This window comes from Aulostomus chinensis, chromosome 20 (genome assembly GCF_037954235.1).
Source record: "Aulostomus chinensis isolate RoL2024-O1b breed Wild chromosome 20, RoL_Achi_v1.0, whole genome shotgun sequence".
Classification (NCBI taxonomy): domain Eukaryota; kingdom Metazoa; phylum Chordata; class Actinopteri; order Syngnathiformes; family Aulostomidae; genus Aulostomus; species Aulostomus chinensis.
The window spans coordinates 13,672,404-13,688,676 of record NC_141339.1 but is presented as its reverse complement, the minus strand read 5'-3'; the positions used below and the strand labels follow the sequence as shown (position 1 = coordinate 13,688,676).

Here is a 16,273-nt window from a genome sequence, read left to right as displayed (position 1 = left end):
GAGCAGACATGCATTGAGGTGTTACAATACCTTTTGTCTATGTAGTGTCTCTCTGCATTGCTTTCACTGTGTCCAACTGTCCTGCACAAAGTCTGCTGTCTGATTCATTTATGACAAAACAACAAACAGAGATCTTTTCGGAGCATTTTTACCTCTGAATAATAAGAAAAGCAGTGAAGCACATAGAGAGCCCGGGCGAAACAAGTGCCAGGGTCAGAAAGTTCCCCCCCGTGGAGGTACGTGCTCTGACTGCTTTCTAGTTCACATCTAACCTTCAAGCTAACACTGTTTGACAGTATATGTTGACGGACATGTTGAAAGTGAAAAAATGACGTGTTGAGATGGTTGATCGAAACTGTAACAGATATAGAAAAAAAAAAAAAAAAAAAAACAGATAAAACTGTCGGTAAAAGTAGCACCAACATTTTGGATCATAGAAACATAGAACCAAAATTATAGGTGTGAAATCTCCCCTGGGCCCTGGTCCGGATCAAAAAGCAACCAGACCATGGTGACCAAGAGACCAGAAGCGGTATTGACTTACATCAAATGTGGCTTTGAAGGAAACATCCTCCTGTGAGCGACATGGAGGATAAAATGAGACCACGCTGCACATGTCATGTTATTAATGATAGATTTAGAATCCCCATGTGACATTTGCTTACATTTAAAATGCTTGGACCAAATTTTAAAAAAGGCTCATTTTTTGCACCTCCTCCGCTGAGCTGCGCGGAGTCCTCTGAACCAAAGGCGTGACGGCGTCAGAGGTGTTCCATTCAGTGCGTCGGTGACCTGTTTGCCCGTGACTTTGTATTTTTATTTGTCACAGTACGCTTCCACGCTTTTGACATGTGGATACTCTAATGACAGAAGACCTGGACACCTCAGTTCAGCAAAAGAAAATGTCAAACCAAGGTAACAGGATTAATTGAAGCTTAGGTGATAAATACAGAGCCTGAATTCCTCATGTTCAAGGGGGGGGGGGGGGGGGATTGATTTGTCTTTTATTATTATTATTTGTTCCATTTTTGAGAAGAAAAAGAGGGATATGAAAGAAGTGAAGTCCGCCCCTGAGGCATACAGTGAGTGGCAGTGTCCTGCCATTAAATGATCTGGAAGACAATGACAGTCATCTACTATCAACGTCCCTTCGATTTGATCTGGCAGGCGGCGGCTCTTCACTTGCAGTCCTTCTCCCCAAGGTCTTCACTGGAGGACCACATCCCTCTCATTCCTCAATTTGTCTTTCCCTCTCCTCCTGCTTTTATTTATATATTTCTTTTTTCTCTCAACACCGATTGCAGAGTACACAGCGAGTATTAACGATGACACAGAGAAGAGAAGGAGGGCAGATCAAAAGAAAGGTTAAAAATAACAGGAAACCTAGAGATACTCAAAGTTGCCTCAGGGTTGTAGTCGTGTTTTTCCCCTGCTGCAGCATTGTGTACAACTGCAATCGCACAAGCAGCGAGAAAACAAAGTCACTATTCTGCTACCAAAATACAGAGACGTGACCTTGGGTGAGTAAAGCCAGCGAGCAGAACAGGATAGTGATAGAATAAAGAGCTGGATAAAGGGCGGGAGAGAGGATGGGCAATGAAAAGTGGAGTGGAGAGGGAGGACAGTTTGAGAGAGAGTCTCTTAGTTACAATACTGGCAGTGTCCATTAAAAAAAGCCCTTAAACCTTGTATTTTACAGAACTCTGAGCTTTGCCATGGCTACAGAGAAAAGGAAGCCTAAGCAACTGAATAGGTTCCTTGATGGAGTCTACAGCGATGCTAAAAAGGAGAAGACTTCACAAATGACTGAATGAAAAAGTGCAAAACAAACTAAAAAAAAAGTGAGGAGGGATGTTTAGTTTTCCGTGAAGTTGATCTGATGCTTTGCAGAGGAAACAAGGCTAAGGGGGATGGGTGTGTAGCAGAGGAGGGGGTCCCAACTAATCAGAAGTCAATAGTTAAATAAAGATGTCAATCCAGGCGGACAGAAGGGGTGGATTAACCTCTTCCACTCCAGCTCAGGTGATAGGGAGGAGATGTCAGAGGCTATTTTATGTTTTAACACCCTCATTCACCCCCATTCGCTATTGAGGCACAGCCAAGCACGCACATGCAAGGAGGAACCACACTGCTGCATCCCTGCAAGCATTAACTCAATCTGTTAAGGGTCAGCTAGTTAGCAGGGTGACCCTGCTAAACCACGCTTTAACTTTACAGAGCAGGCTACTATAGAAAATGGCTTGAACCCCACCCCCCCAGAAAACCCCGACCCGAAAACCAGATGGCTACACAAAGGGGAACATGGAACCCTGAAAGAGAGGAGGTAGTGCAGGGCAGAGAGTGACAACAGGCATTCAGGACCTTGATGAGGGTAGATTAAATAGGGCGAGGGTACTGAGTGGGCGGGGAGTGTAGTGACTCCGAGGCCTTGGTGGTTGTGGAGGTGGCATCATTCGTTTATATTTGTGTGTGTTAGAAGAGTCAATGTGCAGGTACGCTGGAGTGAGGAGGACATGTTTGTCTTGGTCATTAAGTGGCGTCAAACCTAATATGCTGATTATTAAAAATCTGAACATTTACCCTGAGGGGTACTTTTGAGTACTGCGGGGGGGGGGGGGGGTGTAATTTGTTTTTAAAATATTCCTGTAAAAAAACAAAACAAAACAAAACAGCCTGTTAAAATTACTAAAATAAAAACATCAACATCTAATCATAAATGCAAAAAAAAAAGTGTGTCTGTCTTTGAATCAAGTGAATAAAAAAAAAAAAGGTCATCTAAATTGACGTGTGCTTTACTGGGAACTCAAAGTGCTAAGATAAAAGTCTGGTGTCTAAGGGGACACGGGGTCTGATGTAACAGCTAGGATTCTGGATAGCTTCGCTGCTGTCTGAATGTATGTAAAGATCAAAGCCGAGATCAAAGTCAGATCGATGGAGAGGTTTTGTGACATCACACAACCAAAACGCTGCACTTAAAACAATGGGCATCGCACAAAGAATATCATTTCTACAATATTTAATATTCCAGATTAGCATTTCCAGTGTTACTGGTCCACATTTGTGTGACACTGGTGTTCTGCAATAACTCTGATCAAAGCAAAAAGAATGTGTGTGGAAGTTTAATTTTAATTCAGGTTATTAAACAATCAAATACTAGCAAGTGTAGCGCTTTATTGTAGCGCTTTATAAAACATTTTGTTCCTGCTGTACCATAAGTATTTCATTTTATTAAGGGGCACCTGACTGAAAAACTCTTTCAAAGGAGGCATTATTAGACAACGCTTGAGAACCCAGCTGTCATAAGCCATGAATTTTTAGCCTAAATACCAATAAAAGGTGCAAGAATGCTGCCCTTAGCTGTTGCAAAATGCATCCCACCAAATTATGATGCAATTATTTATGATCATGATCACTCCAAACACATCAATGATCATCTGAAATGCAGGAGGGATAATAGTGCAACCTGCTTAAATTGCAAAGTAGATTTTATGCTAGAAATGCTAACCGCTGTGTCGCTCCCTCCTTGCCCACCCCCCTCCTTACTTTTGAAATGCAAGCAGTCTGGGTCAGTCACTCTGTCCACCTTTTTCCTGCTCCCATTACCTATACTCGCTCAAGCTCTTTCCATCACTCCCTACTCATCCCATCGCTGTCTCTGTGAGTCTTTCACTCGCGTATGATCAAAGACAGCTTTGTGACACTGTGAGAGGCATCCAGGAAGCAGGAAACATCAAACCACTAAAGAGCAACTTGCAGAAAAGAGAGACACAGAGCCGCACATGCAAGCGTGTGTGCATGTGTTATAAACAAATGAATAAATTAACAATGTAAGAGAGGGGGGATGACTTTGTCTCTACCTTCAGCACGTCGATGAAAGGTAGGAAGGTGTCCCTCTGAAGTCCGTTTTTGTACAGATCTGAAAGAGGAGGGGAGGGCCTGTATTAGAGCTGCTGTTTAGCCTCCTAATAATGTCATTCCCTCGCCACAGATTGGCAGATAAAGTGGCTATTGATGAACTGAAGGATGGGTGGGGAGGCACGACAAAAGAGCTAGGACCAGGGGAGAAAAATGGATTTCTCTACCGGCAGCGGCAGCAACATAAAATTCATTACATTCCCAAACAATGGTGGCGAGAGAAAGGACTGTCGCCTTTTCAGGGCAGACAATGTCCACAGCAGCTTGCTGAATAGAGGTTTCAATTAGCTCGGCTGAAACAAATTACATCTGAAGTAGCATCCCTGATAGACAGATAAAACATCGGGATTCACACACAAACATGGACAAAGACACACAAACACACACACACACACACACACACACACACACACACACACACACACACACACACAGAGGCTTAAGCTCTCCAGCTGCGAATGCAAACAAGTGGTCGTTGTTGATGTTTGGGCTCAAGCTTACTACAATAGGACCTGGCTCACTCAGTCACTGTGATGGACTGTACTGTGTATGAGACACGTACATCACCAGTAATAAAGGAGTTGTTAGGCAATTTTCAGAATCATGGTTATTTGCTTACTTGTCAAGAGTTGGATGGGAAGATTGCAACTCTGATCAACAGGAACGCTAATGTTGCCGTCAACATCCAGCTAGGCGGCTTAGCGTAGCACTGTAAAGTTTCAACAGTCATGTCATAACTCGCCTCTTGAATCTGTGGAATAGCTGAAGAGTAAAAACCCAAGTTTATGTGTTCACCTCCTGGATGGCCTGAGCACACTTTAGGACATAGAGTGCCATAATGGCAATACATTTTTGTTGGCATGCCAAGATGCTAGCATTGCTACAGGCTCCTCGCCCAAAAGCCAAAGGGATTTTTTTTTTTACATTGGATTTTGGATTATTGCAGAAAATAATCTTTGAGAGAAAGACAGTGGGATACATTTTGTTCAGAAAAATAATCTCCACAAATTAACCACTTTTATGATTTCAGAAGGGTACATGAAATCACCAGAAGTGAAAAACTAAAGTTATTCTATAAAAGACTACACAAACAACACATGGCTTCACCTTGGTATTTCAACTTTCCTTCTATATGTTCGGTGGGATGATGTTTAATGTCCTCAACAACCTCTGTAGTCTTAGTTTAGCCACTGGTTAGCAACAGCCATTTTTACCACATAATACCTTCAAAAATACTGGATTTACTGACATATTTTATGCAACCCGCTGTCTTTGAGATGAGGGAACTGAAGCTTCAATAATGCTAACTTATTTCCAAGTTTTAGGACTCATTCAGCTCTCATTCTTTTATTCCTTCAGACATAAAACCAGCTCAACCAAAAAACACAAACGTCATGAATAAAGGACATGTAGGTATATTTGGTTACCTTTCTAGCATCTGAGCTAGCCAGCTAACTTACCTTTTAGCGAACTGTATTTCACCAAAAGGACAAACTAAAGCAACAAAGGTGCCATTAATATTCCTCCGCCTTCTTACTCTCATTATTCTCCATTAGTTATAAAAACAAAAACTTAATGCTACTTAAGCTATTCTAACAAGCTGTAAATCCCCTGAACACAAACATCCCGGGCCTTTTTATAGTGGCATCTTCACATCAATAAAGATTGAAAATGTATGCCTTTCATGTCCAGCTGTCTCTTATAGCCTTCAGTATTCCATTAACCCTGTAATTAATACCAAGGAGGCTCTCTATCAAGTTTTCATGGTTTGGAGCTTTGGTCTTAATAGCTAGTAAATATCAGAGAGACACGTCTTTGTCCGTGAGAGCCATCTTGCTACCATCCACTTTGTATCCACTCAAGGCTTTCAGACATTTTTCCTAAGAAAGAGAGATGAGACATAAGACATCATGCATTTATCTCCATCTTGATCAACTCATTGTTTCGGCAGCCTTACTAAACGGGCATTAAATGCAACATCAAGCAGCCCCTTTAAAAGCTGCGTCATGTCTCATAGGTCAGAGGTGTATCAAATGTTGCTCGCCTTTTCTTTTCTTCTGATTAATTGCTATGAACAGGACGTGGGTGGTGATGCCTTGTAAAGCTCGATTAATTCTTTGCAGAGCTGAGCACTTTTGGAAGTTTTCAGTAAGAGTAAAGTAAAAAGTAAAAAGTAAAAGTAAATGAGCTGAAGGAATAGTTCAACTTATAGATCCAGAAACATTTTAGCTGCAGGCAGAGGGTGCACTGTTGGCTGATGACAATAATTTACTGTTGTTGTTTTTTAGCTGCTAAGTCCTTTTGAGAGGACATTGATAAGATCTACAGGTTTTGTTTTGATAAATGCAGGAATCCTTCACTACAACAGTTTGAGAATGTCAATATTACAGATGATTGGATACTATTTTTTTCTTTCCCAGCGCATGGACTTGCATATCGTACGATACTAGGGTGTTAACAATATATACATATACATTATTTGTAACCAGTGTATATACCGTTTACCCTTGATAGCTATGACGTGATGCATCATAGGTGTATGTATGTTGCATTTTATGACCAGACGGTGAAGCCATAGAACTTTGTTTCATCTTTAACAGTCACCTTTCAAACTACAACCTTGATAATGCATATGTCACTGTTGTATTGGTTGATTTAAAAACTTACTCGTCGTTGTTTTCCCCATTTCATGAAAAAATACCAAGTGACGACTGAAAACATTTTGACAATGATACAGTGTTTTTAAGAGTCATAGTAATACCAGCAAGTCCATCCATCCATTTTCTTCCTCTTATCCTGTTAAGGGTCGCGGGGGGTGGAGCCTATCCCAGCAGTCTTCGGGCGAGAGGCGGGGTTCACCCTGGACGGGTCACCAGTCCATCACAGGGCCAGCACATAGAGACAGACAACCATTCACACTCACAGTCCCACCTACAGTCAATTTAGAGTATCAATCAGCCTCGTCCCCTCTTGATGTCTTTGGACTGGAGTACCAGAGAGAACCCACGCAGGAACAGGGAGAACATGGAGACTCCAAACAGAAAGATCCCGTGCCTGAGCCGGGACTCAAACCCGGAACCTTCTTGCTGTGAGGCGACAGTGCTGACCACTGCACCACCGTGCCACCTACCAGAAGGTCAATTACTGTAGTCTTTTCCCCCTAACATTTTAAAATCCCACACCATTATGTAATATGATTATGTTCTTTAGTATTAGTTGTTTTGGTGCTTGATGTTGTAAAAGTTTCTGACTTTTAGAGAAAGTTTGAATTTGATGTCCAAGAGGCTTTAAAAAAAAAACAAAAACCTCTAACATTCATTCATCATTTATATAGTTTATTGTAAAATAGCTAAATTGATGCCCCGGACTTAATATGGACTTGCTGTTTGTAGCATTACTGTTGTAAAAAATAATAATAATACATTTTTGCTTGATAAAAGTTTTGTGTTCAGTAACAATATGGCTAAGTTAATGTTTAATGCAAAATCCAAAAGAACAACGTGTGTGCTCAGGACCTCGTACCGTCAGGGGGTCTGTTGGATGTGGCCACCACCACCACACCGGTCTTCAGCAGCGTCTCGAAGAGCTGCTTCAGGATCACGGCGTCGGCAATGTCTGTCACCTGACAGAAGAAGAAGAGACACATTCATGTACTGCATAATTTATCTTTTCTTGTCACACAACGGTTGCGTGTGCGTCTGAGGTCAAACTGTGCCATCAACACTCCATGTTGATTAGTGTCATTCAGGTGTGCTCATTCAGTCTTTTGTGTCTGGACATGGCCATTCACACTCACATACACACACACCTAAACCACTTGAAATGACTGTAAATGGTCACGAAGCGGCTTTCTGCGGAGGACAAGTAGTCAAGGCAAGGCAGCAGACCCAAACTCATCAACGGAGCGGATGTGAGAATGACTGAATGTGAGCGAGAAAACAAGAGGAAGAAAAGAATAATGAAATTGAGCAATGTCATTCCAGACTGGGGTCACGATGGCGAACAAAGCCTTTATCCTGGACGGCCGTATAAAGGGGCACATGTGCGTTCTGTGAACCTCAACACGAGGTTACCAGGTGATAATACATACATACAACCAAACTGTCTGCTGCCTTTTTCATCTCCGTAATTTTCACAATAAACAAAGGTTGATGACAACATTGAGGCAAAGCTATTATATGAAGAGCTCTGACCTTTCAATTAGTAATGCAGTGCTCTCACTTTTGTTCTTATTCTCTCGTCTCTCTCTTGTTCGCCTCCGTCCTTCTTTTGAACAAGCATGAAGGGAGAAGCATGATGATGAACTGAGATATGACTTCATTTTATCATTAACAATTTCAACCTTCAGGATAGAAAACATTGTTATTCACATGTCAGTGCTTTGAGTGGGTATTGCTGGCACAGAATTAACAATATGATACGATACACGTTGCGATATTATACACTAAAATTCAAAATAAAACTTAAAATACAACCGGCTGTGTACCATTTTGGTTGTCCAACACTATCTATATCACATTATATTGATAAGTCAACATATAAAATTCAGTCAAAAGTCCATATTCCTATTCCAATTTATTTCAAACAATTTAGCAAAGTTGCGCAGTCAACGCAATTAAATGTCACTGACGTAACATCATGTTGAAAAATGAAGTGTGCATATTTGTTGTTTCACTAACTGAAGAGTAACAAACTGAAATACAACTGCCATAAAATACACAGGTCATAAGATTTTATCACAATGTACTGCGATGACATCGATACTGTCCTATCAAATATTGTGAAAAAAAAAATCTGTATCGCCGTATTGATTTCGATGACCAGCCCTTGTCAATAAAAGTTACAAATGAAGCTCTTCCAATAATGTAATTTCTCATGACATCATCCGAAAATAATGATCTCAAAAGGACGTTTTGGAATTAAACATTAAGAATCAGGATGTCTTGAATAAAAGGCAGACTTTTACGTGTCCCGCCCCCTCCTCGTACTCCCTCTTACCTACTTTCCTGTATATAACAGGCACTTCTAATGGCCATACCCACAGCATATGCCTCCTTTCATATCCTGGAGAGTCTTCTGCTTTTGCATATTAGCCCCACTGCCCTTGCCAATACTTGATTAACATTTGTGTTAAAGCCTTGATTTCGCTAAAGGAGAGGTGGCTAGGGGCATCAAATTAGTGTGTGTGATTGTGTGTGCTTGTAATGAGAATCAACAGAAAGCCAAGGCTCTGTGTTTCTCTGAAGGGCCCCCCTCCCACCCCACAACCCACCTCCACCCCACGCGCACACCCCGCCTCCTCCTCCCGTTTCCTCCGACCGCAGGATTTTATTTTCATTTCAAAAGAATCATTTAAAAATGACCTTTTATACAACCTGGATTTGTTTATTCATGTGCCCTCAACATGGGCATAGTACGAGGGGCAATATTGATTGCTGAATGAGTAGGGGGAGCGGGGAAAGAGAATGGGTACCCACAGAATGGGAAAAGTGGAGGGGACTGATGTAGCACTTGTGGATCAGAAAAATAATGGCGCAATCTCCGTCAGCCAATACCGATATTTAAATGAGCATCCAATTACACAAGAGGCTGTCAGTTTACAGCGAGCCACACGGGTGCCACATTAAACCTCTTTTGATGTTACACCTCTTTATGTATACAACCTATGAGCAATTTCAAAGAGGCTGCGCAGAGACTGAGGCCTCGAGACAATGACGCTCAATCATTTTCTTCTCACTCTGCTTGCTTCCTTTCTCGCTCTCTTCCCCATCTTTCCATCTTGGACCACTCAATGGCGAGTATTCATTATGGGAGTCGGTTGAGGGTGTGTGTGTGTGTGTGTGGGGGGGGGGGGTATGTAAAAGGAGGGAGGGGGGCTACAAATTACTGATAATGGCACGGCGCTAATGAAGAGAATGGAGAAATGTCATTAGCATTTAAGAGGATAAGATCCATCTGACCCGCCGCCACCGCCAGTCGCTTTCTAGCTCCACTCACTTAAAGAAGCAGGAGAGTGCGACTGATACCCAGAACTTCATTTGCATGGCTGAGTGGAGGAGGATGCTGATTGGTATGGACCCTGTTCTCACACACACACACACACACACACACACACACACACACACACACACACACACACACACACACAGACCTCCAACTCACAACCTTGCAACCTCTTGTTTATGCATCACAAACAACGCGCACATGTCTGCTTGTTCCCCCTCCATTCACCGGTAGCAACAGTTGACGAGCAGAAAACAGCAAAGCCGGCGACGGCAAACAAAACAAATCAATGAGAAGGCACAAACAGCGCCGCAGTTTAAAATGTGAAAGACTAAGCAGATGAAAGGAGCAGCTCTTGATCCTCGCAGATGCATAGAGTGTGATTAGAGAGCAAACACACCTCCTGTGACCTTTGACCTGATGCCATTAACGGTAATGATATCAGTAAGAAGAACGGCATTGTGCTACTAACAGATGTGTTTGGTCAGCTAATGATGCAGATAGGAGCACACATCCTTCCTGTATCTGAGTAAAGGACGAACCATCTTACATAGACTAGAGAGGCATTCACTCCCTCCTTTCATGCAAGAGGAGTAAAATAATGAGAACTTCTAATGGCTGTAGTGCTGTTTATGTCCTGTGTACAAGCAGTCGTGGGTGAATGGGTTGTAATGCAGAGCCAAATATAAAGGTGTCAGAGCATTAACGAGAAGAAACTCATCTCTGACTCCACTGACTCATCCAATCAAAAGCTAAAGACAAGTTATACGTGGTGAGCATACATTTGAGATTTTACAATGTCATTACTACAAGAACACCGCCCTATTACTACTTGCTTTTTTGGGTTTGAACGCTACTGAAAATCAGATACCAACGCTGCTATATACAAAAAGGCCACTAGGTGTCCCCAGTCCTGTATATGTAGGATTATGAAGCTCAGAAGCATCCAGTTGCACACAGGACACAGAGGAAAGGCAGCGCTTGAGATTTAACACTGAGCTCAGAACACAACCTTTAAAACGACTTTCTGGCTGACAAAGAACATGGAATACACTAAATAAAATACATAATTAAATGAACACTATTTTTTTTTCCTCCCTACATTCCAGGATCTCTGTTCTGTGATTTAGAGTGTAAATGCCAAAGTCTTGTGCCTCTTTAATGCCAGTTTTTTTTTCCACCTTCACACTTAAAAAATGTGCAAAACTGTTTCAAATACATCCATATAGTTCTTTGTGGGTTGTTTTTTTTTAATGTATGTTGTGTTTTATCTGGAACATCACACGGTATAATTCAAAATAAGTACATTATACCACACCCTGGCACTTCAATCATGGCTGCTTTGAGACTTAATTTCCTACTTAAATTTATGGAAAACAACTTTAAAACATTTATATTTTAAGAATTGGGTAAAAAAAAAAAAAAGTATAACAGGTAAATCTGCAGGGCATTTTGAGGGCTACATTTAATTCCACAAAAAAAAGGCATTTCTTCATATGACAACATCAGTGTCACATTATCATATATTTGCACTGAAGGGATATTTTCTACAAGAGGGAGTTCTTTATTGCTGTTGTCAGGTGAAAACTGTAGGGAACATTTTCACATCTGATAAAGAGAATATCAAAACCATCCTTGCTGTTTTGTCTGCTACTTGAAGCTAATTCTCAAGCATATTGTAAGAACCGACAAACACGCAGCCTGTCTTTTAACAGTTGCTCACCTGAAACTCATCAACACACAAGAGGCAGGTTTCATGGCAGATCTCCATGGCAACCGGTGATATGGGGTCATAGGTGAACATTTTCCCTAGCTTTCGTTTTGGCAGGCTTTGTTTCCTCCGATGGATCCCTTGAAACACACACATACACACACCAAACGTCAGGCATGTCTTGAAGCGCACCTGCACGGGCCACTGACAATACTTAATAAAGCAGCGTAGACATAATGGTGACAATTAGCAAGACGGTTTCAGGGATAACAGATAAATACAGCGCATGAAAGGGTCAGAATATTTTAAATCGTGTTCAGTTAATGCTGTACTAACTTTTGTGGATGTCCAACATGAAGCCATTGAAGTGGACTCTCTTTTTACAAGTGTTTTCTACCCCGGAATAAAACAAGTCCATTAGCATGGTCTTCCCTGTACCTGATGGGAAGAGACATTTTTCATATTTTCAAAGATCTTTTACACATTGAGATTCCACACGGATTTCTATGATGTTATCTTACCAACATCTCCGTGGATATAGAAGCCTTTGGGTGGTGGTGGTGGTGGAGGGGGAGCAGACTTTTCCTAAGGGTGGAAAAAGTTATGAAATATAAACAATTTAGCATGACATAAATCAAGAGTTTCTGAAATCATGCATAGATTCATCCCTTATTAAAAGCTTAAGAACTATACAGCTGGTGACCTACATAAACTTTATTATATTCATTACCATATAAGACTGCATCACCGTTTTTGGGTTGTTGTTTTTTTTTTTTTTTTTTGATAAACAAAGTATGCTGAGGCATTAAGCCACCACTACAGTGTGAGGTTTCACATTCTCCAGACTAGCCCCACTGCAGGGGAGGAAGACAAAGGGGATCTAATCAACAAGACAAGCCAGGGTTCCCACGAAAGAAAAGCATCATCAGAGGAACAATGGGGGGATTTGTCAGACAAAACGGAGAGGACTGAATGAGGCTCCATACGAGATGGACTGGACTTGTCTGTGCAGCCTGTTTAGCGCTGCTAATTGTGATACGGTACTGTTGCATTGAGGTGCTGCTGGAAGTCATTGTGCTGCCTGCCTCCTATCATCAAAAGGTCCTTGCTTCAAAAACACGCCTCCTGTGTGACCAAGCTGAGCACACAGAGTAAAGCCAAATATCTCTAAAGAAGGCCCAAGCTGTGCGAGTGGCATCGGTTTAAGCATTACATGAATCGATAACCGATCATATTTGTGAATAGGGAGAGGGTTTGCAGATATTCTTATAAGCTTTACCGTGGATGAGGATTATTCAACTTTGTAACCAGGCAACATGAAATAGCTCTGGAATTGACTAAATAGGGCTGTCCTCTTAAATTTCAATTTAGAAACTATTTCAACAGTACTCCGTGTCCACTGCACAAGGAGCACTTGACTCTGTTAAATGCAGACAATGGTAGATAGAAAACTAAATGAAAAACAAACTTGTTACCCATCCTCTCTCGGTCTCTCTCCCTCTCTCGCTCTGCTCTCCCAGCTCCTCCCCTCTGTTCCTCCTCCTCTCTACCCCCCCATCCTGTCCTGTTCTGGAGTGAAATAATGGAAGAGCAACAAGCCTTTCCTGTCTGCTCTGGCATAACAGTGTGTGACTTCTCCCCTCTCCGAGCTGCCCTCTGGCACTGCTGTGGCTGCTGGCCATTCTGCCATGGCAGAGTGGAGAAGGACAAGGCTGTCCCTCAGGCCGGCTGTCTAGCTGAGCTCCATGGCCTTGTCTCACCTCCCCTTGGAGGACGTAGAGAAGCACAGGAGTGGAAAGTTCACATGCCGGACATGGTCATTTTGGCTTTTAACTTCTTTTGAACTTGTTTATCTACCATCATGAATGGGATGTCTCTGGCTAACAAGGAGTGATTGTGGGAGATGTTAGAGGAGCTCTACAGGAGGATGATGGTGCAGGTCTGACTTGAAGAGGGTGGCTCCCAGGAAACAAAGGCCCATTGTTAGTCGACCATCCGCAAAACCACGCCACATTGGGTCAATATTAAGTCAAGTGTACTCTCCTCACAGACTTTGGTCAGTTAGTGAGGACAATGGCGGCACTTTCACACACAGAGAAAGAACAGACACCGAAAGGACAGTGTTATGACCTGATTCAAACCAAAATAATTGCACAAGTACTCCAGGCAGTGTTTGTGTGAGTGTGTGTGTGTGTGTGTGTGCGCGCGCATGTGCGTGTGCGAGGGAGAGAGAGAGAGAGTGAGAGAGACAGAGAGACAGAGCAAGAAATAAGGTGCAAAGGGACAGGAGGGCGGTGGTGTTGATACCCTAACACCAAAGTATTTGTCAAAGTCCCGAATCAAAAGCAAAAAGGACAAGAATGGCCCAGATAATGGGGATCCCCTCATTACTGCATGGGGACGGTGAGAGAGTGAGAGGGGTGCCGGGACAGGCCCAGCGGGAGGTCTGCCCTGCTGCCTTCCAAAATCTCTGCCTAACCCCATGCGTCTGTGCCAGCCAAGCAACGAAAAAACTCCCACCACCAAATACTAGACAGTCAGCTCCCCTGACCTAAAAACAACAACAGTCCCCTACATTACTCCGCTCCAGAACTCACATGGACAATACACTTCCCAGACCCCTACCCTCCCTTTGACCTGCGCCCCCCACGGCCACCATCACTGATACGCTGAGTGGAGAGCAACGAGAGTGGACTCTCAATATGTTAGACGTCAACGCGGCTTTAGAATAGAACGAGAGTCCAGATGCCACACTGAACAATAACTTTAGACAAGTCCACGTCACTACTAAACAGAAAGCGCTGTATTTACTGTACAGTCTCCAACAGGTATTCACTTTGAAATTCCTTCTAAATTTCCAAGTTCTCACCTGCTGACAGGAAAAAGAAATGACACCCAAACAAAGAAATACTAGCTCCGGTTCTGGAGGAAAACGATGATGATTCTTGTGTATAGTGGCAGTTGTACAAAAAGTGATTCTTGACCTGGTATTTAACTGTTTGACATCTCAGTTCAAGGTCCCCTGGCTATTTTTATACCCTTTTCAAACTTGGGAATTAAAATCCAGTTCCAAGTAGGAATTGAGAATCACAATGGATAAAATTCAAATGACAGACAGCCTAATAATCATTTATGATGAATGATGGTACCCAACCCTGGCAATGATGTTACAATTTGTGACGGCGATTGTGTTTTTTTTCTTCAAACTGTTAGTCAAAATGACGGAGAGCCAGCACATCTAGAGCAGCTAACCATGCCATTCTCAAAGTAAGCAAATAAACTATTTATTTTGCTAAGTCCTCACTTATCAACGCCGAAATGAATAAAGTTAACTTAAAGATCGGAGGAATCAAACGACGGACCGCACGGTTTCCATCAGTTTGCTCAGCTGTCAGCGAAGTCGACCGATCTGTTGACAACTGACTGGACACTGGGATGGTTTTGATGAGCAAATTCACAAAGTTGATACAAAAAACCTAGTGAGATTATTTGTAGCTGGGGTTGTTTTATCCAAGCAACAGCCTTGATTTAAAGCCTGATGAGAGAAAAACATGTACTATGGTGTTATAATAATGTATAATTGTACCTTTACCTCTCCAGCTGTTGCAGCACCGGGGTCTTTATCTGTCTGGAGTTGACTCCTGCCATCGTTTGGTGTCACAGATGGCTTCAAGTAGTGACTGTTGCTGTAGTTTGTCAGGGACTGTTGCAGCTGAACCAGCCTTTGCAGGAGACACCGCTGCAGAGCGTCCTCTCTCAAGGAGCCACACTGAACCAGGCGGTCATACTTTGCAAGAGTTTCACTGGAGCAACAAGTATTTGCTGGACCCTCAGACGAATTTGGTGATGCGGTTGAAGTGTACCTCCTGAGGACAGTGTACCCTTGAACCGTTACAACAAAAATGTTGTTACAAAATGCATGACGAAAGAAGCAGACATTCTATAGATACAAGGGAACAGTGATAGGGTGTAAAAATCACACCACAACATATACAGGACAGATATCACACACGATATTCCCAGATAAAGAGTGGAAAACAATACATCTCAACAAGCCGGAGCCATTTTTCGTTGCACCGCATGTAGGGGAAACGATTACCTTCCACGGCGTTGCTCAAGCGGATTTTCTTTGCGGTCAGAAAAGTATCTGCTAGTAGAATTGTGACCGAGCATCTCATTGCAGAAGGAACCCTGTGGGCCGCCATGATGCTTCAAAATGACGAAACTTTATTGACATTCCTTTAACACCACAGGTCAAATTGCAAAATATTTGAGTTGACGAGTTCGAGCTATTATTGAACTAACCTTGTTATTTCGCTTAGTTAAATAACGAACATTGAACAGCAGGCGTGATCGATAAATATTCATCGGTAAATAAATTAAATATTCACCGCCTATCGAAACCATGATTGAATATGTCAATAAAATAAAACATTCCACTTATTGTTTCGTGAATACAACTTTTCAATGATCAATATAATCATGAACATCAAAATCCTATCACTTTAAAAGAGTTTAGGCTCAGACCATCCTTTTTTTAAAGCAGTTTCCATTCTATTTACCATCTTATCCGTTGTTATTTAGTGTAGCCTCAGTGTGCTGGGTCATCTGTGTGTGTGTGTGTGTGTGTGTGTGTGTGTGTGT

General features: G+C 42.2%; 1 protein-coding gene across 3 annotated transcripts in view; it reads right to left on the bottom strand.

Moving 5' to 3' along the window:
- afg1lb (AFG1 like ATPase b) overlaps nt 1-15,834 on the bottom strand; it is a 27,877-nt gene extending 12,043 nt beyond the window's left edge. For 2 of the 3 annotated variants that reach the window (XM_086190147.1, XM_086190146.1), the window contains exons 1-7: nt 15,729-15,834; nt 15,216-15,511; nt 12,151-12,214; nt 11,966-12,067; nt 11,642-11,769; nt 7,438-7,537; nt 3,858-3,916 (exon numbers count right to left, since the gene is read on the bottom strand). In XM_086190147.1, coding sequence (XP_086046273.1) covers nt 3,858-3,916; nt 7,438-7,537; nt 11,642-11,769; nt 11,966-12,067; nt 12,151-12,214; nt 15,216-15,511; nt 15,729-15,834 — 855 coding nt within the window. The remainder of the gene's footprint in view (nt 1-3,857; nt 3,917-7,437; nt 7,538-11,641; nt 11,770-11,965; nt 12,068-12,150; nt 12,215-15,215; nt 15,512-15,728) is intronic. The other variant, XM_086190148.1, reaches the window with a different exon arrangement.
- Between the last annotated feature and the right edge of the window lie 439 nt (nt 15,835-16,273).